Source organism: Papio anubis, chromosome 14 (assembly GCF_008728515.1).
Source record: "Papio anubis isolate 15944 chromosome 14, Panubis1.0, whole genome shotgun sequence".
In the NCBI taxonomy this organism is placed as follows: Eukaryota; Metazoa; Chordata; class Mammalia; order Primates; family Cercopithecidae; genus Papio; species Papio anubis.
In genome coordinates, this window is record NC_044989.1 from 90,639,931 (window position 1) to 90,667,580 (window position 27,650).

Here is a 27,650-nt window from a genome sequence, read left to right on the forward strand (position 1 = left end):
AATGAGGACGCGCGGAGGCGCGGCACGCCGGTCTTGGCTACGGGCGCGGCGTTTGAAGAAAAACTGTCACTGAAGAGTCATGGTGGGGCCCGGGCCTACCGCCGCTGCAGCTGTAGGTGAGTATGACCGCGAATGAGTTCCCGTTATTCTCGGGCGTTGGAACATGGCCAGGGTAGTAGGAGGCCACCGAGTGAGTTCTTCCCGCGGAAGGTGCCCGTCCGCTCGCCTGCCTAAGTTTCCCTCGGGCGTTTTCCATCCCGGAAGCGCATACGCGACCCCCGGCCACGGCCCCCAGGTAGACGTCTGGGCCCGGGGCGGCGGAGGCTGTGCGCAGGCCCAGATACCTCACGGGCACCTTTCTAGAAAGCCCTGCAGCAGCCTTGCAAAGACATGTCATTGTCGCAATGTTCTGGATAAAGAAACAGGCCCCTTGGTCGGGCCTTCACCAGCAGCGGGAAGCAGCGCGCTGTTTTGATCCACATTTGGCTCCAGGCAGAGCCGGGCATGGTCCTCTGTGCCAGGAGGAGGGGTCTGGCTTGAGCCCGGGTCTCCTGCCTTGGTTGGAGCTCTCACTCCACACCTCTCAGCCTGCCGTGGCTAGAAGTTGATGGGTTAAATCTGCACCCGGGGCTAAGGCTTCTGTGATCCCTAATCTCTTAGATGTGCTTGGAGCCCTTTCCTACCTTTCAAAATACACCTGCACATATGCCACGTTCTCCAAGATACGCACCGTTGTTTTGTTTCTTCCATTATTTCTGTTGATGCCTACGAGGTCCTAGGCACTTTACATAACAAGCTTTAAAGATGGGCATTTCTGTCTGCCTTCTAGGCTCAGCAGCAGCAAAGTTTGCTAATTTGCTAGAAGTCACGGAGGTGGGACTCCCAACCCCCTATGTCAGCCCCTACGCTCTACACTGCCTGGCAAACTGTCTCTAAGGATACAGTGAGCATCAGCAAAACAGGGCAACTCCGTTGAGATGAGATTAAGAGTCGTTTGGCACCCCTGTCGTCTTTTTTTCTTCCATCACGTCATTGTTTTAATTTTAACCTTTTTCCAACCACCTACTTCCCTCATTTATGCCCCACCTCTGAACTCGCATACTTCTTTTTCTCTCGTATGGCCCTTAGATTTTACCTTATACTGTAATTATTGCTGTGCTTATTTTATCTCCACTGCTAGTTTGAAAGTTGTTGAAGGCAGAAATCATTGACTTGTCATCCCCTCACAAATGGCTTGTGTAGAAAGTCACCATAGTATAGATGTCTGCCATGAGCAGACCTGGCATATTTTATCCTTAATACCAACAAAGGAAACCATATAAGGGTTTGTGGGTAAAAATCATCATCCCTGTTAAAAGACATCAGACCAGGCCTGGCTCACCAGCTCAGGTGGACCAGTAACAGAAGTTCTTCAAAACATAGACTGTTACAGCTGTGAACAGTGGCTGTGAGCTCCAGGGTTAAATAAGCCTGTTTTCAAGTCCTAGAATTGCCACATATTAGCTTGGTAACTTTGGGCGTGACATTTACCCTCTCTGGATTTCAGATTGCAAAAACTCATTGGATTGTTTTGTGGATTGAAAGAAATAATGTAAATTTAGGCCGAGTGCTTTGACTCACGCCTGTAATCCTAGCACTTTGGGAGGCCACAGCAGGAGGATCACTTGAGCTCAGGAATTTGACGCCACCCCTGGCAATATAGTGAGATCCTGTCTTTACAAAAAAAGATTTTTTAAATTACCCAGCGTGGTGGTACACACCTGTATTCCCAGCTACTCAGGAGACTGAGGTGGGAGGATTGCTAGAACCTGGGAGATCAAGGCAACAGTGACCCGTGGTTGTGCCACTGCACTCCAGCCTCAGTGACAGAGGAAGACCATGTCTCAAAAAAAAAAAAAAAAGTAGTAAGTTTAAAGAGCTTAGTGTAGGCCTGGCATATAAATGATATTGTTGATGTTGATATTAACTTGAAGGCAAATTTATAGGACTAGGGATTTTATAACATCATGTCGCAAAGCCAAAATCACTAGAGAAAAGTGTCATCTTTTAGAATATTAATGAACTGGTTAAAATCTTGAACTAAAGTTATGTCGTTTGTTTGCTTGCCTGTGTTGCAGAAGAGCGACAGAGAAAACTTCAGGAGTACCTTGCAGCCAAGGGAAAACTGAAGAGCCAAAACACCAAGTGAGTGTATCTGTCCACAGTTATGCAAGTTTTGTTGCCTTCTTTGTACTAGCAATTTAAAGCCTTTTTGAAACATGTCCCTTTTGCTTAGAGTCTACTCAGACTGCATTGGGATTCTATGATAACGTAAAAAGAGCATTTCAGTCCAGGCACGACCAAACCCCCGGGCAGTGCTTAGTCCATTGGCAAAGCTTTATGCATTGTTACTGTGCGAATCTCCAAAGGAAGGAGGGAAGGGTCAGTATTACCTACCATGCTGGAAGCTTTGCCAGTTTCTGCGTTTTTTTTCTTGGGGAAGTTGATTCTCATGAAGGCAGTTTTTGGTCAAGAACTTGAATGAAAAAAAAAAAAACAACTTGAATGACCATGGTTCTGGCATTTCTTGCTAAGGCAGGAGAGCCAGTTACAATCAATCCTCCATAGCGGAGTGATATTCTCCAGCCTAGTGGTGCTCTCGGGTCATTCTCTTAGCACTTACTGTTGAGGTAGACAGAACATAACCACTTCATTTTTATCCTTTGTAGATTCTTACCATCTTTGTGGTGGTATATGTCCTTCTTTCTTAGCACTAATTAATTTTTTCCCCATTTGAGTTGCTAAATATTTATTTGAAAATTAATTTTTACAAAGTTAGCTTTCACCCTTTATTTTATCTTGGGTGTTTACTCACCTCTATTTCCTTGATTAAATGAACCTAATTCATTTATTCAACAAATATTTATTTAGTACCTACCATGTCTCAGTTACTTCTGATGCTAGAGATACGGTGCTTAACAAGACAGACATTCCTGCCCTCCCAGGGCTTATGTTCTAGATGGGAGAGATAAACATCAAACAAGTCATAATCAAAGTCCTTGTTAGTCTAGCAATTGTTTTTGGTCCATGCAGATTGATTCCTTCTAAATTCTCTGTTTTCCTATCCTTTTTCTGCATTTCCTATCTCACTAGCTAGATTTCATGTGTGTCTTGCTTTTTTTTTTCTTTTTGGTCTCACTTTTCCCCTTGAAAATTAGAAAAGATAATATTTGAATATACTTAAAACAAGGAAATTTTTTTTTTTTTTTGAGATGGAGTCTTGCTCTGTCGCCCAGACTGGAGTATAGTGGCGCAACCTCGGCTCACTGCAAGCTCCGCCTCCCAGGTTCACGCCATTCTCCTGCCTCAGCCTCCTGAGTAGCTGGGGACTACAGGTGTGCGCCACCATGCCCAGCTAATTTTTTTTGTATTTTTAGTAGAGATGGGGTTTTACTGTGTTAGCCAGGATGGTCTCTATCTCCTGATCTCGTGATCCGCCTACCTTGGCCTCTCAAAGTGCTGGGATTACAGGCGTGAGCCACCATGCCCAGCTGGAAATTTTTTAAAAAAGCAGTTAATGGTTTCATTTGGCATTGTATCTTCAGTGTCTGGCACATTGCAGTGCTCCAGGAATGATGTTTGAATGAGTAAGACTATACAAATATGAAGGAAACACATATATCTCATTAATATTGTGAGAACGCTAGATTTGTGCATAGACAGTCTCTGTAAGGATCATAAGGCAAAAAAAAAGTAGGAGCAGTTGGTGATCTCCAAGGGGGAGGATACAGAACTAAAGAAATGATGATAAGGAGACTTTATTGAATCTAATTTTGAATTATTTTGCCATTACAGAAATTCTAATTATTTAAAATTCTAATCATAATTTTTAATCACTGTACTTCCCAAGCTTAGCTTGGCATCCTTCTGTGCTGAGGATTAATTTTAATTTGTCTTTTATAGGCCTTATCTGAAATCCAAGAATAATTGCCTGAATCCACTACCTTCTAAATCTGTAAGTAGAAATTAGTCTTTTTAAAAATATGCATTCATAGGTATGATTAGTAATAAAAATAATAAAGATGTTAGCAACCTAAAGAACATGTATTTCAAAGATACTTCTTTTAGATACAAAAACAGTTTGGTTTAATAAGAGACAATCATTTTTTGAAAAGTATGACATACTACAGTTTAGTTTTATTAACCAAAAAAAGTCTCAAGGGAACTTTAGTCCTCTTGATAGCTAACATTTATTGAATACTTACTGTGTGCCTGATACTTTTCTGACTTGCGTTACCTCACTGAGTCCTCACAATCTTATGAGGCTACTATTAGTAGCCCCACTTTACAGATGAGCAAACTAAGTTACAGAAAGGTTAAATAGGTCGCATAGCTATTAAGTGACAAAGCTGAGAGCCTGTGATCTTAACCACTTTGGTATGCTGCCATGAAGTTAAATAGCTAAGTAGTCATTAAAAGAACATTTGCATTGAACCTTCCGAGCCACCTAAGTATATGCTTCCTAATCAATTTAATTTAGCTACATTAGATAGAATGGTAAAGGATCCTTAACTTAAAGTTTAAATGGAAGAAATCAGCCCTCTGAAAGAGACACAGATTCTTCATCTGCAATAAAAATCTCACCTTTAGTTTTTAAAAGCATAGTTTTTATCTGTGTTCTGAAATGTAACTCAAATAGTGCTTCCTGAAGTGAAACATTCTCATTGGTGAGAATTTTAATAAGTTTTAATGATTCATTCACCAAATGACCTCAGTCATATTTGTCATATGCATATGCATATATAGACTATATATGTTGTGTATATACATGACATCATTAGACACTGTGAAGGACAGCAAAATGTATATAAGGCAAAATTTATGCACAATGATTTAACGTTTGGGAAGCACTGGGTTACACTTTTACTTTATGTAGCTTGAACCAGTGTAGCATGCAAGTCTTAAAGAAAAATCCACTGGAAAGGGCCCTCAGTCAGAGTTCCCTGAGGCATCTCTGGAAGTTGAAAGTACTGATTTCAGTACATCAACTCTTAAATGAAGATGATACCTACCTTATCTGCTTTACACAGTTGTAAAAGTAAAAAATGAACTCAGGAAGGGAATTACAGAATTTAGGAGAAACTAAAAGCACGATGTAAATAATAGTCATCATTGCAGTTATATAATGCTTGACAATTTATATAACACTTTCCATATATGACAGCAACTAACACCCAGACACTTTGTATACATTACCTCACTCAGAACAACCTTGTAAGGAAGTAGACTATATGCTTTAATGTCCAAACCAGGACACTTTTGAGAGTAAAAAGCAGTACTCTTTGACCAACAGGCATAAATCAAAACTATCTTGTGAAAACCAGGATATATGGCATCCTTTCTAGATAATAGATGCTATTATTATTATCAGTTTTATTGTGAATCTAAACCTGCTCTAAAGTTAATTTTAAAAAGTAATGAAGTACTGATACATACTACAACATGGGTAAATCTTGAAAACATGCTAAGTGAAAGAAGCCAGACAGAAAAGCCCACATATTACATGATTCCATTTATATGACACATCTAAAATAGGCAAATCTGTAGACATACAGAGACAGAAAGTAGACTAGCAGTTGCCAAGGACTGCAGGAAGCAGAAAATGGGGAGTGACCGCCAACAAGTAAACCAAGTTTCTTTCTAGGGTGATGAATATGTTCTGGAATTAGACAGTGGTGATTGCTGTATAATAGTGTGACTGTACTAAAATCCACAGAATTGTGCACTTATTAAAATGGTGAATGTTATGGTTTGTGGATTATATCAATTTGTTTTTAATATAAAAGAAAGAGCAACTAAAATTAACACACATTTGGAAGCTTTCATGCCAGCATCCCTCCACCTCTTCAGTAAGCAATGATGGAGGGATCCAAGGTGTATATAAATGTTGGTGCTCAAAGATTAATCCAGATATAGCCATTGTGGGTATACCATCCATCTTTCTGCCTCCCACTCACAACTCTCCCCCGTTTCACCCCTAACAACAACACACATACCACTGTCATCCGGAGTAGACATCTCTTTGCCCTTAATGCCAAATGGTTCTGGTTAGATATCCTTTACATACTCACCAGGTTTATATAGTGATTCTTCATAATATTTGTCAAATCAAAAATAGAGCAGTAACTCTAGCATTGCCATATCTTACCCTGGAAACATATTCCATAAATCTCTGTGAAATTCTCCTTTCTGAGTAATTGCTTTCATGATAGATGCTCAGGAATTCATAGTGGCTTGCCCAGTTACTTACCATATGAATTCTAAACTCCCCTAGTTTTCAGAGTTCTCTGTAATCTAGCCTTACCTTCTCATCCAAAACTAAATCACATGACTAAACATTTGTTTATTATTAACATAGACTCTAACCTTAAAACCCTGTCCTGGCTGATTTTACACATGTGACTACTAAGATGTTACATGTTTATTGAGAGCTGTGGCAGCATATCTCAGCCTTCACATCATCTGCCACCTATCTCCTTGTCACCAATCTCCAGGGATGAGACAGAGGTTCTTGAGTGATACTGTGATGTTTACAAAGGCAGTAGTTTAAAAAACATATAGTGTGACTATACAAAGTACTAGGAGAGATTTGTTGGGAGGTACCCTAACATAAGTTCATTATGTATATATTTTTTCAGGGTCCTTTGGAGGGCACTTAGGATATAATAGGCATTCAACAACTACTGTTTGAGGCAGATTCATTTTTTAAAGAGCAAGTTTTTTATATTCACTACATCTCTGCTTAATTCTGTCAAGCTAAAAGATTCTAATATATTTCTGATAGGAACTCAAGTTATAAAAACTACCTATTAGGACAAGTACGGTGGCTCATGCCTGTTATCCCAGCACTCTGGGAGGCCAAGGTGGGTGGATTACTTGAGTTCAAGATTTCACGACCAACCTGGCCAACATGGTGAAACCCCATCTTTACTAAAAATACAAAAAAGTAGCCGGGTGTAATGACACGCGCCTGTAGTCCAGCCACTTGCAAGGCTGAGGTGGGAGAATTGCTTCAACACAGGAGGCAGAGGTTGCAGTGAGCCAAGATTGCATCACTGCACACCAGCCTGGATGACAGAGCAAGACCCTGTCTCAAAAAAAAAAACAAAACAAAAACTGTCTATTAGTCATTCTTTACTTTCTGAGAATTCAGCTTTCTTAGGTGAAAATCTAAAAATGATTAATTTTTTTAGCATGTGTTAAACAGTTATTTTTATTATTTTTAAAACAGTAGGATATTGTTAGGAATTTTTTAATATATACTTTCTTTGTTTTTTCAGACTATTAAACCCAAAAATGATGTTACCAACCATGTTGTTTTGCCTGTCAAACCTAAAAGATCCACCAGCATTAAACTCCAACCCAGACCACCTAATACTACAGGGTCCCAGAAGCCGAAGTTGGAGCCACCAAAACTTCTGGGCAAAAGGCTGACTTCAGAATATGCTTCTTCTAATCCATACTTTAAGCCTTCTAGCAAGAGTTTTCAGCAGCGTGAAGCTGGATCATCCACAACAGGAGAACTGTCAAGAAAACCCGTGGGGTCACTTAGTATGGAGCAATTGAAAACTACAAAGCAGCAGTTAATAAATCAAGGAAATGCTAACTGTATAGACTCTGTGAATAATACCTATGTTGAAAACGAATCTTTGGTTAATTTTCTAAAAGAAACAAACAAAGAGAACTTGCCCCATATCTTAACAGAACCTGAGAGGAAGCCAGATCCTAATTTATGTACCACAAGTAAGCCAAAGACTAACTCTTCTAATCAAACCAAGAACAGTTTGGTTCCTAAACAAGCCTTGGGCAAAAGTTCAGTTAATAGTGCTGTTCTGAAAGATAGAGTTAATAAACAATTTGTTGGAGAAACACAAAGCGGGACTTTCCCAGTAAAATCACAGCAACTCTCTAGAGGAGCAAATCTTGCAAGACCAGGAGTAAAACCCTCAAGAACGGTTCCCTCTCGCTTTATTCAGACCCTTAGTAAAGTTCAGTCATCAAAGAAACTGGTGGTCAAGAACATCAAAGATGTAAAGGTTAATAGGGGTAAATATGAAAGACCAAATGAAACTAAGTTACAGTCATACCCTGTTATTGAACAGAGAATGAAACATACCAAACCCAGAACATACCCCAATTTGCTTCAGGGTGAATATAACAACAGACATCCAGACATCAAGCAAGATCGGAAGTCCACCCAACCTTGTTGTATACCTCAGACATCATGCATACTGCAAAAACCGAAAGCCATAAGCCAGAGGCCTAATCTGACAGTTGGCAGATTTGATTCAGCCATTCCAAGCACCCCTAGTATAAGACCAAATGGAACCAGTTGTAATAAACGTAACAATAATGACTTCCAACAAAAAGCACAGACTTTGAAAAAGGCTGTTGTTCCCCAGAACCATTTTCTGAACAAGACCGCTCCCAAAAAAGCTGATGTCACAACCGTAAATGAGACTCAAACAAACCCAAATATTAAAAAGAAGGCAACAGCAGAGGATCGAAGGTACTTTGCTTTAATTCTAAACTTTTGCAACTTAAGATAATTAGGAAAATTGACCATCAAGAAGACTTGGTCAGGAAATAGGCCATAAATAATGGCTCCTAAGTAATTTTTAACTACAGTCTGAAAAAAGATTTGAAGGAAATATATTAAGACTTGACAGGGCTAGGTGGTACATATGTTATAAATCATTTTCTGTCATTGTATGCTTAAAATAGTTTTTTTTTTTTAAGAAATTGAAACACAGAATGGATGAGTAAGAAGTAGGGGGTGCAGATGTAGACATGTTCAAGAAGTGCTCTGCTAGGCTGAACAGCAATAGAACAGATGAGAGTTCACATAGCTAGGAAGTGAGAAGATGGTAGTCTCTTGTCAAGCAAACCAGTGGTTAAGTTCAGAAAAGTTATCAGGGAAGAACCAGAAACTTCCATGAGTCTGAGTGGGCCAAGTTATGGCAAGTAAGCTCAGAGAGGAGCAGTCAGTTCAAATACAGGGTTCAGATGATGGAAGTCAAATCTCGGGCCGGGCACACTGGCTCACGCCTATAGTCCCAGCACTTTGGGAGGCCGAGGCGAGCGGATCACCTGAGGTCGAGAGTTCGAGACCAGCCTAACCAACATGGAGAACCCCTGTTTTTACTAAAAATACAAAATTAGCTGGGCGTGGTGGCACATGCCTGTAATCCCAGTTACTCAGGAGGCTGAGGCAGGAGAATTGCTTGAACCCAGAAGGCGGGGGTTGCGGTGAGCCGAGATCATGCCATTGCACTCCAGCCTGGGCAACAAGAGCAAAACTCTGTCTCAGAAAAAAAGAAAAAATCAAGATTTCAGGTTGGTTAATATTAACATACACATTGATTGAAACTGAGCCAGTGAATTTTTCACACTTTCTACCCAGGAGAAGCATATACGTATACCTGCTTGTCAGAAATGTCCTTATTTTGTACTTCAAGCAGGTATGCATATATGCTTCGTACAGCTCTGAACACCACCACCAAGCCCCTTGCCCTCCTGAAGAGACAGTAAGTAAACAACTTAATTCAGGGTGATGTGATCAAGAGAGTAGAGCTGGAATGGCTGCTTTAGATAGAAGGATCAGTAGAGGTACTTTCAACAGCACCGTCTGAGCTGAGACCTAACTCTGAGGAGAGGCTGGTGACAAGAAGAAGGACAATCCAGAGCAGAAAGAGAAGTGAGTGCAGAGACCTTGAGGTGGTGAACAAGGAAGTCAGGGTCCCAGCCCTGGAGCTCACAGTCTACGTCAGACAACAGAGGATTGGTCATAAGACTGTGTTGCATGTTGAACATGTTTGATTACAAAAGAGAAGGAGTCTGGAAAGGGAGAGATTCATTCACTCATTCTGCAGGTGTTTCTTCGGCACCTACAATGTGCCAGGCGCTAGGAGACACAGTGATGAGCACACAGTCAGTCAGTCTTTACCCTTCTGGAGCTAATTGATATATATAGAAAGTACTAGAGAAACAAAACTGGTATTGAGGTCCTAGGAGTAAGTTGCCTTTAGAAAGGGAAAGTTCCCTCTTCATTTATGATTAGAAGGAAGGCTAAGGAGATAGGAAAAATGCTAGGAACATGGAGGAAGCACATGCCAGATGTCTCAACTTCTATCATCAAGTAGGTGGTTGGAGTGAAGGCAAGGGGCAGTATTTGGGGCTGAAATGATAAACATTGCATGGATTTTGCTCTGGAGTCAGAAATGAGAGTTAGTAGCATTCATTCATTCAAAAATTAGTTACTGGCATTCTGGGAAAAACAAAACTATAAAGACAAAAAATAGATCAGTGATATTCAGGAGCTGGAGATTAGGGGTGAGACTGACTACCAAGGAGGATAAGGGAATTATTGACGGTGTTACAGCTCTCTTAGAACTTGGTAATAGACTTACCTGACTTCAGGCATTTGTCAAAACTCAGAATTGCACACTGAAAGGTGAATGTTACTGTGTGTTATTAAATAGCTGTGTGTGCTAGACACTGTGCTAGGAACTGGACTGCCAAAGTTTCTGCCTTCATAGAGCTCACACTCCAGTGGAGGAGACAGAAAACCAACACGTTGACTAAATAAGACACGGTAATTGCAGGTAATTGCCTCTCCATGGAGGTGTCATTTGAGCGGAGGACTGAAGATGCAAGACATTAAGGCAGGAATAAGTCTGGATCAAGAAACTTCAAGGAGGCAGGGTGCAGTGGCTCATGTCTGTAATCCCAGCACTTTGGAAGGCCGAGGTGGTCGGATCACTTGAGGTCAGGAGTTCGAGACCAGCCTAGCCAACATTGTGAAACCCCATCTCTACTAAAAATACAAAAATTAGCCAGGTGTGGTGGCACGCACCTGTCGTTGCAGCTACTCAGGAGGCTGAGGCACAAGAATCACTTGAACCCAGGAGGTGGAGGTAGCAGTGACGGGAGAGCATGCCACTTCACTCTAGCCTGGGCAACAGAGCAAAACTGTGTCTCAAAAACAAAAAAAGAAACTGCAAGGATACCTGAGCTCCTAGAGGGGGTGAGTGACAGACTAGTGTGGAGAGGTAGGTTGGAGAGGTAGGCAGGAGCCAGATTACACTGTGCCTTTCAGCCATGGAAAATATGTTGAATTTTATTCCAAGAGCCGTGGAAAGTCCTTGGCAGTGACACAGCCTGGGGTGCTATTTACCAAAGTAAAAAAAATTTGGAACAGATGCAGAGATGAAAATCGAGAACTTTGTTTAGGACAGTATTAGATTTGAAATACCTGTCAGACATCAAAAGATATCAACTAGGCAGTGGGTTTTACAAAGTTTGGGGATCCAGGGAGAGATCTGGGCTGAAATGTACACTTGAAAGTCATTATTAATACGTAGTTTAAAGAAACTGGAGTGCCTACATCCAAACATGAAGTCTACATGTCTTGGTGCCCCTACCCCCAAAAAGCAGTCTGTCACCTGCTTAGAAGCTGGAGTGGAAAATGTGAACAGTGGGGGACAGCAAGATTGAGGACTTGGCACTATCAGAGCCAGCTACTTAAGAGCCCTGAAATTACAGGTCTAGCTTATGAAGGAGTCATGTCTGGTCAAGAGAGGGCTAAGGAACCAGGTTAAGTGGGTCACTTCCCACACCAAGACCTTACTGAGGGTAGAATGCAGGCTTGTTAGGTTTGGGTTGAGTGATAGTTTATGGTGAGAGAAATGAAGTGCTGAGTTAGTCATCTCAAAAGGAGAGGGATGTCTTAGGAAAGCAAGTGTCAAGTAGCACAAGTGAAAACTTTCAAAGAATAATAATAATCACAAATTCTATTTGAAGTCTGAAGTGCTGGCCACGTGTGATCTAGGAATCTTGGTGTCTGCCTTCTCATGGGTGGGTGCAACCCAGTGCTGCCATTACCCATTACTTTTTTCTCTTGCATCAATGTCTGCATCTATTTTTATTAATTGTTTTTTAATTCCATTCTCCTAATTTTGTCTGTAGTTGAAAGTAATTATACTCTATACATATCATATACTTTAGCAGCTTGACTGTGTTTAAAAATAAATAAATAAAACCACTCTCCCTTTAATTGAATTTCAGGAAACAACTAGAAGAATGGCAGAAATCTAAGGGAAAAATCTATAAACGGCCCCCTATGGAAATTAAAACAAAAAGAAAATTAATAAAGGAAATGAATCTTTCATTCTGGAAGAGCATTGAAAAAGAAGAGGAGGAAAAGAAAGCACAACTCGAACTGTCCAGTAAAATTAACAACACTCTGACAGAATGTCTGAACCTCATCGAAGGGGTGAGTGAAGAAGATAAATTCCTCCAGCTTTGGCCCAAAGTCTTAGAATTTTTGAACATTTTTCTTAAATATAGTATAGGAGAGATAGCCTTCATCTAAGCAGAAACTTAGCTACTCTTTTAAATATGGAGTAATAATAATAGCAATAATAATAATGACATGCCCATAAACGGTGGCTTTTGTATGTCTGCGCTTTTATAAACACTTAGCTAAGATTATCTCACATAATTATAACCACTGTTACTATGATCACTTTACAAACGAAACTAAGGCACAAAGAAGTTGGAAAACTAATCCAAATAAACTGGCTCCAAAAGGAACTTTGCTTCTTTGGGTATCAGGTTCTGAAGAGGACACATTTAACATTGAAACTGAAGTCAGAAGGCAAGTTTATATGTAAAGTTGGAGTATTCTGAATACTGTGGGTAGCTATAAGTAGTATTTAAACTTTATCGTGGATTCTGCAGATAAGGATAAAATAGATGGTAGGCAAAGAGTATGATGGTAGGCAAAGGAAAAATATATTAATAAAAAATGATGGAATAAACTTCTATACTAAGATCCTTGCCTAAAGCAAAACTCATTCAGTCCTTTGGCTGGGAATGTTGAACCTCAGCCAAAAAAAGGAAAAGTTCAGTTTAAATCTACTCCAGGCAACATTTTCACAACAGCCAGTTAAATATTAACTATTTCTCCTTGTGGAGTTAAACTTGAGTTCTTTTTCTTTTCCTCTTTTGTTTTTGTTGTATTATTTAAAAACATGAGTACCTTTTTATTATTAAAATCATTTCAAACAATACAGATAAATGATCAGCCCTCTCCCTCTATAACATACATATTTAGGCATCCCAGACTTCTCTCTGGAGGTGACCACCATTGCCAGTCATTCTTTCTGTTTTCATGCATGTCCATACAGTAGAGGTGTGGAGAGAAAGGAAGTATATTTTTGCGAGTTGGAATTCTTTTATTCACTTTTTTATGTACTTTGGTTGTTTTTTCTTGTGTTTTCCTAGTACCAATGTTATGCTGATTTAGGCAGATGAGTTGAGTGTTTTCCTTTTTGTCCTGTACACTGAAAATTGTATGACACGAGAATTATTTTTATTTTTTGAAGGTTTGATAAAAACTTGCCCATAAAAATCATCTGGACCGTGTTTCTTTGGAGGATAATTTTGTATATATCCTCTCAGTTTATTATGGGGTCATTGCTCTATTTAGGGTTCATATATCTTGAGTCAACTTGAGTAATGTTGTGACTTTTTAAAAATTAGACTTGCCAAAGATTTTTTCTCATTAATCTTTTTAAAAGACCTCAGGTTTTATTGATTATTTTTTCTCTTGCATCAATGTCTGCATCTATTTTTATATTTATTGCTCTTTTCCTAGCTTTTTAATTGAAACCTTAGATCATTTAAAAGTGAGAATTTCTTTTTTTTTATAAATACGTTCAATGCTATAGCAGATTTGCCTCTGAATTTTACTTTGGTCATATTATGTGTCAGGGTGAAGTCTGAAAAACAAACCACAGAAATAATGTAATTGGTTACACAGTATCTTATGTGGGTTCTCTAGAGGTGAACCCTAAGAGGAGAATCTGTGTGAAAGTAGTTTATTCGGAAGACACTCCAGGGAAAACTGGGAGGGGAGTGAAGCTGGAGGATCAGAAAAGTGAGTCTATGGAGGGTGACTGGCACAGCCCCACAGGGATGCTCTGGAGACAGTGTCACTCACATCTCTCCGAGTCATCCTGATCAGAGGCAGGGGAGCTCCAATGTTAAAGCTTCCATTGCCATTTATTCATGGCTGCCTCAGGCGGACAAGAATTCTCAAGGCACTTCCCATTATCTGGTCTCATACAAGGGAGCACAGATGCCGGCTGTGAAAGCACATAGTGAGCGCTCAAAATGCTGAAGGGATCAGAAGGGGTGCAGGTGCTACACACAGGTCTGACAGCAAAAAGGAACCTGAGGTAACAGTGGTGATAACTGCAGGAAGCAGCTAGTACCCACTGGGTCTAGGGGAACAAAGAGAGGTTAGGGTATCAAAACCAAGAAGCAGGAGAGACAAACTCTGGTAGAAATGGGACTGGACTCCCAACTATAAGGAAGGCATACTACCCAGCAGATGCTGGAGGAGAGACCCTGCAAGGCTGGGGCTCAGATTTTGAGGAAAAGATGCTCTCCATTTGGTGCTCCTGCCTCTGAAGCTGCATAGGGAGGTGGGCTCTGAGGGGGGAATGGGAGAAAAAAAGATGGAGGCTAGGACAAACTGTTGCTGCCAGGGCGAGGGACCATTGCTGGGGTAAGGAAAGCAAATAGGACGAAGCAAGTGTCTTCATTCTCCATCCCTGCAGCCTCCCTCTCGTGCCCCCTAGTGGCAGAGCTGAGCAGGGAGCTGGTGTCCAGCAGAAAGTGGTTTACAAGAGTTTCAACCCCAGCATCACAACGCAGAGGATGGGGTTTGGGGCTGACACACAGAAGCTTCCTGACTGACATATCTTCTCATTGTTCATGTCTAAATAGCTTGAGATTCCCATTTTGAGTTCTTTAACCCAAAAAATATCTTAGAAGAATATATTTTAATTTCCAGATTTGTAGATTTTTTTTCTGGTGTTAATTTCTAATTATATTGCATTGTAGTTGGTGAATGTGGCCTATGTGTACTCTACTTGATGGATTTTGTTGAAATTTTCTTTGTGGTCTTAATATCTGATCATTCTTGGTAAATATTCCAAAAATGTTTGAAAAGAATGTATATCCTATTTTGTTTATTTGATCCATTGCTTTCTGAAAGAAATAGGCGAAAGTCTCTCCCTGGCACTGTGATTAGTCATTGACAATTTCTCTTCATATGTCTGTCCATTTTTACTTTCTGTTTTTCAGTTATGTTGTTAGGTACAGAAAGATTCATGATTTGCTTTGATTTCTTTTGTCTGATTAATTTTGCCACACCTGCTTTTTGTTGTTAGAATATGTCTGGTAGTTCTTTTTCCATCCCTTTCCTTTAAACCTTCATGCGTTGACTTATTTTAGGTATGTCTCATATAAATGCACACAGTTACATTTTTTAAACAAATCTGAAACTCTCTGCTTTTAAAAAGCAAATTTAGTTCATCGCATTTATTATGATGACTTGTATGTTTAAACTTAATGCCTGCCATTTTGTTTTGTAATTCAGCTTACATGAATTCTTTTTTTCCTCATTTCTGTGTTAGATCTAGTTTTATTTCATAAGGAAAATAATACACTGAAATGAAAATAAAGTGGTAGATGTAAGCTCAAACATGATTTGCAGAATATATATCATATTCTTCTTGCAGTTCCTTTTTTGGTTTGTGTTTTTTAAGAGACAGGGATTCACTCTGTTGCCTAGATTGGAGTGCAGTGATGCCATCATAGCTCACTGCAACTTTGAACTCCTGGGTGGACCCAAGCGATCCTCCATCTCAGCCTCCTGAGCAACTAGGACTACAGGTACACACCACTACACCCATTATTGTTTACATTTTTTTGTAGACACAGGGTCTCACTGTGTTGCCCAGGCTGATCTCAAACTCCTAGCCTCAAGCAGTCCTCTGCCTCAGCCTCCCAAAGTGCTGGGATTACAGGTGTGAACCACCCGCTGCGCCTGGCCTGCAGTTACTTTTGTTTCTAGTCTTTCATGTGAGTTCTAAAGTTTACTCACTAGTAAATTTATGATTTTTGAATGGCAAACCTTTTGAGTCTGTATTCTCGTGAAACTGTTATTTTGCCTTCATGCTGGAATCATAGTTTAACTGGGGAAATTTCTTAATTTCAGCTTGTTTTCCCTGGAAAAATTTAAGTGACTGCTTCATTTTCTTTCTTGCATCTGGAGTTGTTGATTTGTTAATGTCTCACTTCAGTCTGATTCTCATTCCTTTATAGATAATCCTTTTCTTCCCCCTCTCTGGAAGCTTTTAAGATTTTCTTTTTATCTTTGGTTTTCTAAGTTTTTATATTTTTTCTCCCATTCATCCTGCTTAGCTCTCTGAGAGCCTTTCAATCTGAACAACTGTTTCTTTGTTCATTTCTTGAAAGTTTTGTCCTGCAACCACTTTGTGTGTTTACCTTTGTTCCTTCTAGAAACTCTCTTAGATGGATATTAGAATTATTGAGTAATAGATATATCCTTCAGAATTCTAAAGTTTGTTTTCATACTGTTCGTTGTTCTGTTGCACTGGTTTCTAGGAGGATTTCACAGCTGAATTTTCAGCTCACAGATGTATTCTTCAGCGGCACCCATGCAATTGTTCTGCCCTTCTATTGGTTATTTTTCCTAACAGCCCATTCTAGTTTCAGGATAGCAATACAGTCTCATCACTCTGAAGATATTGACTGTGATACTCTTAAAAGTGTTCCTCTTTGCTCCAGTGTTCATTCTTGTTTGTTGAGTTTTATGCTTCTTTCATGTAGTGTTGGTTTTCTCAAATGTTAGTGATTCTCAGTTGTGAACTTAACCTTTGCGTCTCCCCCATTTCAATAGCAGTAGATGGTGCTGCTTGGCTGAGTGTGCCAGTACCTGGATTTCTGGGCATGGTAGTGCTCCACATTCCTCTGGGTCCATATCACTGTCCTGCTTGCAGCACAAGCCAGAAGGGAACCAAACCAGTGAATCCGTTTCAAAGTTTCTTTTTGTGGGGTTTAGCCCTGTTTCATAAACACCTGCATAAATCCCCGACACAGACACATATATACCCCATGACCTTTGCATGCCTTTGTCATTCTTTACATTGCTATTAGTCCTACGGAAATTCTGATCACTACTCAGTGTTCTCATTATTATAAATATGGAATGTTATGAATATGTAAGAAATGTTTATGATTTGTTTTGTTTTTGTACCATGTAAAAATGAACATATTTCTTACCTTCAGCTATGATAAACATTTTCTACTTGGTCTTATGTAACTCTTAAAATTTAACAATGAGGAAGCCAGGCACAGTGGCTCATGCCTGTGGTCTCAGCTACTTGAGAGGCTAAGGTGGGAGGATTGCGTGATCCCAGGAGGTAGAGGTTGCAGTGCATTGTGATCGTACCACTGCACTCCAGCCTGGGCAGCAGAGTGAGACCTTGTCTCAAAAAAAAAAAAAAAAAAAAAAATTAGGCCAGGTGTGGTGGCTTGTGCCTGTAATCCCAGAATTTTGAGAGGCAGATCACAAGGTCAGGAGATCGAGACCATCCTGGCTAACACAGTGAAACCCTGTTTCTACTAAAAGTACAAACAATTAGCCAAGCATGTGGTGGCACGTGCCTGTAATCCCAGCTACTCGGGAGGCTGAGGCCGGAGACTTGCTTGAACCCGGGAGGTGGAGGTTGCAGTGAGCTGAGATCATGCCACTGCACTCCAGCCTGGCGACAGAGCGAGACTCCGTCTCAAAAAAAAAAGTCTCAAATCATTAAAATGGATAATTAAAACAGGTGCATTTTATTACATGTACATTGTACCTCAGTAAAATTGACCTTTTTTTATAGTTCAAAAATATTAGTGATCAAACCAATTTCTGCATACCTGCTGTAATAAATATTAGGAGATGTGAGACTAACAGTGAAATGGTAATAATTACCTCTGAATATTTTGGTTTTTTTCAGGGTGTACCTTCTAATGAAATACTTAACATATTGTCCAGCATTCCTGAAGCTGAAAAATTTGCTAAATTCTGGATCTGCAAAGCAAAGTTGTTGGCAAGTAAAGGCACCTTTGATGTTATCGGGCTATATGAAGAGGCCATTAAAAATGGGGCAACAGTGAGTATCTGTCTTGGGTGGGTAACTTCTTAAAATCCTCTTTCATGTGAGTTCTCTGTTGTTGTTTATAATATGGTGGTTAGAAGGTTGCAACATCAGTATCCAACACTTATAAAGTAATACCTTACCGTAAAGAACCTAAAAATATATTAAACCCAATACATCAACATCCTTAAATCAGTAATTCAGAGCCATTGCATAAATAACTTTTAATTCGAAAATTTAGAAAAAAAACACGATATAATTATTATTTACAAAAACCACATCAAATAGCTTTATAATGCTTTTCATTAAAATGTCATTTTCCATGTCATATTCCATATTCTGTGGTATCTTTTTCCATAATGGTTCAAAATCAGAATTGTACATGCACATAGTTTAAGCAGTCAAGTAGTTTGATAAGTTCCATTCAATAAGGCCTCTGTCTTCCTTCCCTGCCATTTCCCCCTTCCCAGGGCAAACTGATTATTTTTATATTAACCTCTATAGTTTCAGAAAACACGTTTCTGTTTCTTGATTTTTCAGTTTTAGGTATGATTTATGGAATTCCAGCTATGCAGAATGAAGATTTAGCCCTCTTTCACATATACATACACAGATCCCCAGCACGCACAAATACACACCCCTATTTACCATCCTTACAGACCTTTGCCATTCCTCATACTTTCATTAGAGTCATGGAAATTCTGGTCACTATTTAGCATTCACATTGTTAATGAATATATAAGAAATATATGAGTATGTTGAGCCATGTAGTATATACTGTGATTACTTTGCCTTTCAAGCAAAACTTTCTACTCTTCCTGGAGTTACTGTCTTGTTTTGCCTTTGCTTAGTTTTCTGAGTATTTATATATAATTAAGTCACAAACTCTCTCTAATTGTCTAAGTTCCTCAATACTTTGAAAACATCAGATATTCTCCTGATTTCTTTTTCTTAGAGACCTTTCTCCTAGACCCTTCTGGCTTATTCCAGACTGACCAAGTTGCACTTTACTGCCATCTTCACCAGCTGTCTTTCTGGGATCTCTTTACCATCACCTTTAGATTCCCTTTACATCCTTCTTAAGTTAGGTGGATCCCTTGTTTTTTAGAACCCGTATCAGTTTTCTTCTTTCTACATTGTCTGTTTCTTCTCCAATGTTTTTCATTTCTTTCTCTCTCGTTGTTATTGTTTGTTTGTTGTATTTTGTTTTGTTCTCTATTCATTAAACGCTTTACACAGATGCTGGTGAAACTGGGCTCTTTGCCTATATATAAGGTGGGTCTGAAAAAGCTTATTTAAAGCTCTAAACACGTGGATGGGGCTTCACCACAGGGTGATCTGGCTGAGTTGATTAGTTAGAAAACCCTCAATATCAGTATCTTTAGGTCTTTACTCTTAAGCTGGTCAAGTTCTCTGGAGAAGTATGTTCCAATCTCCTTCCTGGGAGCTAGAAACCAGACTGCCAGTGCTGTGGGAGAGAAGAGAGCAGGGAGTCTCAACCCTCAACATGGAAACTTCCGCTTATCTCCTTTTCTGAGAAAGCACCCTATCCCAATCTTGCATGATATCCCTCAGAGACTTGGAGAATACATCCCCAGTTTTCTGTTAGGATGAAGGGAGTCAGACACAGTTACCAGGCTGCATAGAGTTTAGGGGTGCAGGGTGGATTTGGAGGTCTGACTGCTTTTTGAACAGATGTTAAAGAGTCCTCCTAATTTGGGCCCTACCACACGTTCCTAAGCCGTTCTGCCAGCTCAGGAATGTTTCTCAGCCACACTGCCAGCTTGGGATTTGGCTCTCTCAAGTCGATCAAATTGTTTACTTCTCTTCTGCATTGAAGCTTCCAAAACCTTATCGCCATTTATTCTTTCCTATGTTTTGTGGTTATTGCCTCTTTTTAATCCCTTTATTATCCTTTCAGTCGCTTTTCAAGAGAAATTAAAAATAAAGGTATATTTAATCCACCATCTTTAACCAGAAGGCTATACAAATGTAAAATACGCTTGATGAATGTTTTATAGAATTCAGTCTTTGCAATATATTCTATGCGTTTATTCCCATTCATTTAGCTGAAATCATAATTATCTTTTGGATTTTGAAAAAAATCTATGGAAAGCTTTCCTTTTATGCTTTGTTGTCAGTTTATATCTATTTGATACAGAGTCCCAGGTAAGGAAGACAAACCTCCAACTATAATGTTCTTGTGGGAAAGTACAACTTCTGCTTCATGGCATAGTTTACATACTTGAAAAATGAAGCCTATCTCAGATAGTTTTATCAGAAAATTACTTTTCCATAAAAGTTTTTTATTTTTTTTCAAGTATGTTAACAAATAAAAGAAGAAAGAAAGGAAAAGCTGGAGAAAATTACCTAAAATGCCTGCAAAGATTGTATCTTGGCCGGGCACGGTGACTCATCCCTGTAATCTCAGCACTTTGGGAGGCCGAGGCAGGCGGATCACCTGAGGTCAGGAGTTCGAGACCAGCCTGGGCAACATGGCGAAACCCCATCTCTACTAAAAATAGAAAAATTAGCCAGATGGTGTGGTGCATGCTTGTAATTCCCAGCTATTCCGGAGGCTGAGGCAGGAGAATCACTTGAACCCTGGAAGTAGAGTTTGTGGTGAGCTGATACCACACCACTGCCCTCCAGCTTGGGTGACAGAGACTCCCTCTCATAAAAAATTGTATTTGGGGCTGGGTACAGTGGCTCACGCCTATAAGTAATCCCAGCACTTTGGGAGGCCAAGGCAGGCGGATCACGAGGTCAGGAGATCAAGACCATCCTGGCTAACATGGTAAAACCCCGTTTCTACTAAAAATACAAAAAATTAGCCGGGTGTGGTGGTGGGCACCTGTAGTCCCAGCTACTCAGGAGACTGAAGCAGGAGAATGGCGCCCAGGAGGCGGAGCTTGCAGTGAACCGAGATCACGCCACTGCACTCCAGCCTGGGTGACAGAGCAAGACTCCGTCTCAAAAAAAAAAATTTTATTTGGTCAATGGAATTATGGTGATTTCATTTGTTAAGCTTAACCTATTGTTCAATTTTTCTATAATATATATATATGACTTTTATGATAAAGGGAGAATCGCTTGAACCCGGGAGGTGGAGGTTGTAGTGAGCTGAGATAACACCACTGTACTCCAGCCTGGGACACAGCGAGACTTGTCTCAAGAAAATAAATAAATATATATATAATGCATTTTCTGTATGGCTAGCTTTACATCATTGGGCGAGAATCTTTATGTGGGAATACATATTACATATTTGATATGTTATACAAATCAATAGGAAAATAGAATTCGATGTAGACAAATTACATTATGGACAACTTTAAATACATCTGTGATTAAGTCAAGTGTGCCAATACTTAATCAAAATTTTCTGTGTTCCTTTATTTTTCTCATGAAGCTATAAAACTGTCAAGCTAGACAAAAGACTTATAGTTAGACGAGATTTTAAAAGGAAACATTTTTATTATAAAACATTTATTTGATGTTAAAATTCCTAAGCAAATTTTTTCCATGAATGTTTTTAAGATTTTGTATGTTTTCTTTCTTCCTTCCAGCCAATACAAGAGTTGCGGGAAGTTGTTCTTAATATTTTGCAAGACTCAAACAGAACCACAGAAGGTACTATTATTTTTGTATTTAAATTCATCTTCTCTAGCTGTACCAGTAAAAGTCATCCAGGACATATAGGAAAAAGAAGAAAAGAATTATCCCCTGAAATGCTTCTCACTTCTTGGTTTCCATGACCTGGCCCTTTCAGCCATTGTCATCAGCTGATTTATTTGTGTGATTACAAGTAAATACACTGCTCAACACTGAACAAAGGTGGTTTCCACCAGAACAGCCTAGACTGGAGTGTCCTACTTCCCTGGAATCCTAGATGGGAGAAGACAAACAGCTCTTTACTGGAAGAGACTGAGGCACAAAGGAGAAATGCCTTAAGTTACATGTTTAATCATAATAAACCCACCAACATACTCATCTAAATTTGTGTTATCCCTTTAAAAATAGCTATCTCAGGAATCTCGTCAATTGGTTGACCATTACTGTCAGTGGTTATAACCTTTAGAAGACTTCTATGAGAAATATATTGTGCCAAACACAAGTGACATTATAATTGCTTATATTTGTTGTATGAATGGAAAGAAAAAACAAGCTATCCTTAGAAAATAAATTAGATTCTTGTTATCTTAGAAGGTGACAAATCTTTGTCCTTTAATAGTAGATTTTGCCTGCATACAGTAGCTCACGCCTGTAATCCTAGCACTTTGGGAGACCAAGGCGGGTGGATCACCTAGGTCAGGAGCTCGAGACCAGCCTGACCAACATGGTGAAACCTTGTCTTTACTTTAAAAAAAAAAAAATATATATATATATATATATATATATATATGAATGAATGAAAATTAGCCGATTGTGGTGGTGCGTGCCTGTAATCCCAGCTACTCAGGAGGATGAGGCAGGAGAATCGCTTGAACCCAGGAAGTAAGAGTTTGGAGTGAGCCAAGATCACACCACTATACTCCAGCCTGGGCCACAAGAGCAAAACTCCATCTCAAAAAAAAAAGAGTAGATTTAACTGGGGAACAATCCAGTCGTGTAGCTAAGTAACCCACTACATGTGGGAAGAAGGACATAAAATAGATATACTTAATAGTAGATTCTTTGGGAATGAGACTACAATTCAGATATTTGGTTAAAACATGACTGTTCTTAAAAGGAATAAAAAGAGAAGACAGGAATCCATGCCTTTGTTGCACCCTCTTGACCTCACTTAGGGTGTCAGCCTGTAGCCACGGTGTGTCTGGCACAGTCTGATTTCCTTCCTTTCATTTTCGTGATTGTGTTTGGGCTACCATGAAAACTTAATGCAAGACAGTTTTTACCCACTGTCCAAGGCAGTAACCATGTGGTCATCCTGGGTAGGAATGGGATTGGGAGGTTGTATGAGTTAACCTTAATAAGTCAAGAAAATTGATCCAAGTTGTGGTGTAAGGGTAGAAGGCCAGTGCACTATTAGTCCCTAAGAGAGTTCTCTTGAGAGTGAATAGGAGACTGGGGATGTGTTCAGAGTCTTGAAAGGGTGTCAAGAATCTACCTACAGCTGTCTGCAGGGCTGGCTAGGAGGGTAGCCTGATGTAGCAGGACATTGCTACAGGGCTTAACATGAAAAAACAAGTTATAAGTCACACTTCAAATCAATCACTATTCAGTATGTGGAGCCCATGAAGATCACTGGGAAATCATTGTATGTATGTATTTTTCATGTTATTGATTTTTAGCTGAAGTATTAAGTTGCTAAATCTTAACTTCCTTCATGATCTTACATACACAGGAATTACTTCTGATTCTTTAGTTACTGAAACTAATATAACATCAGTGGAAGAGCTGGCCAAGAAGATGGAATCTGTGAAGTCTTGTCTTTCTCCAAAAGAGAGGGAACAAGTCACGGCGACACCCCAAATAGCCAAGGCAGAACAGCATAATTATCCTGGTATCAAATTACAGATTGGTCCAATCCCTAGGTAAGCAGACTCTAAAGCAGGCTTTGTGTTCACAGACTTAATTCTAGTCTAAGTCCCAGTTTTTCCTTCATAGATCTAGAGTAACAGCAGCTTATAGATACTTCTGCTTCATATGAGGTTCAAATGGCTTAATCCATCTTTGGCATTCAGGAAAGAACTGAGAATGAGGGGAGGTTGGAACCATTGACAGGAAGGTCTGTGTCTTTTCTTTGCACACACCATCCCCCTTTCACCACCCTAATGAGACCTGACCTGCAGTGAGGAAGGTGCTGCCAGAGTCAGGAGGGGTATTAGAATGCATTCACCCCTGCCCTCCTAAGGTCTCTCCTACCTTTTCACTCTCATTTGTCCTGCACTTGCAGATCCTATCTGCCTTTCTTGCAAGTCCTGACACAGTTGGGTAGGGTTGGGGCGATAAGATGGGGCACAAAGTCCCAAGCAGGAGCAAACTCTGTAGCTGTAGGAGGAAAGGGACAGTGAATACCCCTTTAAGAACAGGGAGAGCAGTGGAGTATGTACTAGTCAGAGACTGCTCATAAAGTCAGAAGCATTTTATTTTGTAACAAGTATAAATTTAAGGCAGAATTCATAGTAATTTAAGGAGTCATGTCAGGGCATCAGTGTCATTTTCTAAACTGTGAGTGTAGCACCACTCTTCTCTGATCATGATCTGGAAAGAATTCCAAACAAGGGCATCAAGACAACCGTTCTGTGTTTTAGTTCCCTGGAAAGCACAGCTGAGCCTCTTCCACTCCTAAACTCTCTGAGACATACCATTTTCCCACTACAGGAAAAAGAGCTGGGCATGGTGGCTCACACCTGTAATCCTGTCACTTTGGTAGGCCAAGGCAGGAGGATTGCTTGAGCCTAGGAGTTCAAGACTGCCCTGGGCACCACAGGGAGACCCCAACTCTTTGAAAAATAAAAATTAGCCAGGCATGGTGGCACGTGTCTGTGCTCCCACTTGCTTGAAAGGCTGAGGTGGGCAGATCCCTTGATCCTAGGAGGTTGAGGCTGCAATGAGCTGTGATTGCACCACTGGACTCTAGCCTGGGCAACAGAGTGACCCTGTCTTTAAAAAAAAAAAAAGAAAGAATCTTGGAATTCATTAATTCAACCGAATTTGATATTAGGCCCCATTTCCTTAAAACCTGTCACCTGTTTTGAGAACTTATAGAATAAACACCAACTGCCAAATATTTGCAAAATATTTTATTATTCAAATAAAAGCCACACTTCATACTTAATAAATCCTTATGCTTACACCATCCAAGAACAGATGGACACCACCCAATACATTCTGGAAATCAGGGAAAAGCCTTTTTTTTGAGACTGGGGTCTTACCATGTTGCCCAGACTGAAATACAATGGTGTGATCATAGCTCACTGCAGCCTTGACTTTCTGGGGTCGAGCAATCCTCCCACTTCACCCTCCTGAGTAGCTGGGATTACAGGCATGTGCCACCATGCCCAGCTAATTTTTATATTTTTTGGTAGAGATGGTGTCTTACTAGGTTGCCCAGGCTGGTCTTGAACTCCTGGAAAAAGCCATCTTCAGATGAAAGCTGCTCTAGACATATCTCTTGCATCGCCCTGTGTTAAAATGTCTTCCCTGTTTTTATTATGGAATAAGAAACAAAAAATAATAAAGAGACTTGTTTTAAATGATAAGGTTTTTAATGCATCTCTTGCTCTCTCTCAGAATAAACGGGATGCCAGAAGTGCAAGACATGAAACTTATCACTCCCGTACGGCGTTCGTCGAGGATTGAGCGAGCAGTGTCCCGCTACCCGGAAATGCTGCAGGAACACGATTTAGTAGTGGCTTCTCTTGATGAACTGTTAGAAATGGAAGAAACAAAATGTTTTATATTCCGTAGAAATGAGGCTTTGCCTGTAACGTTGGGGTTTCAAACCCCTGAATCATAATTTCTTGATGCTTTTTTTAAAAAGGTGTTTCAGAACCTCCATAAGACAAGAAGTATTCTTGTCCAAGTGACCTGGAAAAAAGTGTGTAATAGAGAGGCATCGTGGATGCAGATTATGGACTCTCAGGACTTAAGTAATTTCACTGGGCTTACTCTCAAATGTTATCTCCCCATGGGAAAGTCTTTGCTTTGTGTGTTTAAGACTGTAATTTGCCAGTTTTACAGTATACATAAATTTCAAACTTTTGGATACCCTACACCTATGATAAAAATTTATACTTTATTGATCTACTTTAATCCCAACATAGTTTTTTATATCAGAAGGTTGGTCCCACAATATAATGGGACTTTTCTTTCTGCATCCACCTTAGCAAAGGGTAAGTCCTTTCATCGTGGAAGATCTGAACTTTGACGCTAGCTTGACAGGCTGAATGGACCTTGACAGATGGCCAAGTCAAAACCCCTCATTTTACAGATGAGCTTATGCTAGCTGTGCTTTGCTCAGAGATCATAAATTTATGTGTGATCTTTGACTTCCATCACAGTATCCTTGTAAATGAGAGATAATTCTTGTTTTTCCTGTGCCAGGTCTCAGATGAAACACAATCCTGAATGGGCGTGGTCATCTAGCTTTTATATCCAAATCTAGTTTTGCATTTGTTACTCAAACACTTCAAGTAACAAAAGGGGGGCAGGGGAGAGGGGTAGGGAGTGGACACTTGCTTCTTCAGTTCTTTGCTCAGTTAGGGGATAGCTGGCCTGGCAAGGCGGTGCAAGCCCCAGAGACTGTTGTAGGTTGCTTTTTCTTCCTCCTGGGCAACTATTCGTGGAAAGGTTTTACCTTAGTCATTATGTAAATATAATGTGTAGAAAAACCTAGTCAACACATTTTATATTTTAGCTTTCTTAATATTTAAGTATTATCTTAAAACATTAAATTCCTATTAGTTCCTGCTTGTTATCTTATTTATTATAGAAAACCGTGATGACTTTGCATAGAGAATTAGGAGTTTGTCTAAGGATACACCAGTTGGCTGTCCCAAGAAACCTCACAAGGAGCATTCATTACCAAGGAGAATGGACTTTGATCAAAGGTCTATGAGCCTCATCCAGGAACTAGATTTTTTTAAGGGAAACAGATCTATTTCTGAAAGTCAAATTTATAATAAAGCAAAAAAAAACTGAGCTGTAAACCTGTAATACCAGCAGACTTTCAATAAGAGATAGACTCTTACAACTCAATTGTAGAAAAACAAATAATTAAAAATGGGCAAAGGACCTGAACAGACATTTCTCCAAAGAAGACATAAAAAGTGGCCAATAGGTATAGATACGAAAAGGAGTTCAGCATCATTAATTTTAAGAATAATGTAAATTAAAACCACTGTGAGCTATCACCTCACATCTCTAAGAATGACTATTAACAAGACATGAGATAAATGTTGATGAGATTGTGAAGAAAAGAGAACCTAGTACACTTGGTGGGCATGTAGGTTGGTGCAGCCGTTACGGAAAACAGTATAGAGGCTCCTAAAGAAATTAAAAATAGAACTGTTACCTGACCCTCTTCCAGTAGGTATGTACCCAAACAAGGTGAAATCAGCGGCCGGGTGCGGTGACTCATGCCTGTAATCCCAGCGCTTTGGGGTGGGTGAATCACCTGAGATCAGGAGATCGAGACCAACTTGACCAACATGGTGAAGCCCTGTCTCTACTAAAAATACAAAAATTAGCCGGGCATGGTGACGGGCACCTGTAATCTCAGCTACTCCGGAGGCTGAGGCAGGAGAATCACTTGAACTCAGGAGGTGGAGGTTGCAGTGAGCCAAAATCACATCACTACAGCCTGTGTAACAGAGCAAGACTCCGTCTAAAAAAAAAAAAGATTAAATCATCACTTCATAAATATATCTGCACTCCCACGTTTGTGGCAGTGTTATTCTCGATAGCCAAGATGTGGAAACAACCTAAATGCCCATCAATGGACAAATAAATAAAAGAAAATATGGCATATGCATGCCGTGGAATAGTATTCATCCTTGGAAAAGAGGGAGTTCTTGCCGTTTGCCACAACATAGATGGACCTGGAGAACATGCTAAGTGAAATAAGCCAGACACAAGGAG

General features: G+C 39.9%; 1 protein-coding gene across 2 annotated transcripts; it reads left to right on the forward strand.

The window, feature by feature from the left end:
- On the forward strand, nt 1–27,476 carry CKAP2L (cytoskeleton associated protein 2 like). 2 transcript variants are annotated; one of them, XM_003909143.4, is made up of 9 exons: nt 1–116; nt 2,118–2,184; nt 3,943–3,994; nt 7,320–8,548; nt 12,106–12,313; nt 17,922–18,077; nt 21,632–21,695; nt 23,410–23,599; nt 25,302–27,476. In XM_003909143.4, the coding sequence occupies exons 1-9, from the start codon at nt 80–82 to the stop codon at nt 25,525–25,527; spliced, it is 2,229 nt and encodes a 742-aa protein (XP_003909192.2). In that variant the 5' UTR covers nt 1–79; the 3' UTR covers nt 25,528–27,476. The 2 variants fall into 2 exon arrangements, with proteins under 2 accessions (XP_003909192.2, XP_031511217.1); XM_031655357.1 differs by lacking the exon at nt 2,118–2,184 and having other exon boundaries at nt 39–116; nt 25,302–26,476.
- The last annotated feature ends 174 nt before the right edge of the window (nt 27,477–27,650 follow it).

Bases quoted from the DNA above. Each gene is read 5' to 3' on its own strand.
- CKAP2L (XM_003909143.4), top strand. From the start codon at position 80: ATGGTGGGGCCCGGGCCTACCGCCGCTGCAGCTGTAG. The intron at 117-2,117 runs GTGAGTATGACC...CCTGTGTTGCAG, and splicing joins TACCGCCGCTGCAGCTGTAG to AAGAGCGACAGAGAAAACTT. The intron at 23,600-25,301 runs GTAAGCAGACTC...GCTCTCTCTCAG, and splicing joins CAGATTGGTCCAATCCCTAG to AATAAACGGGATGCCAGAAG.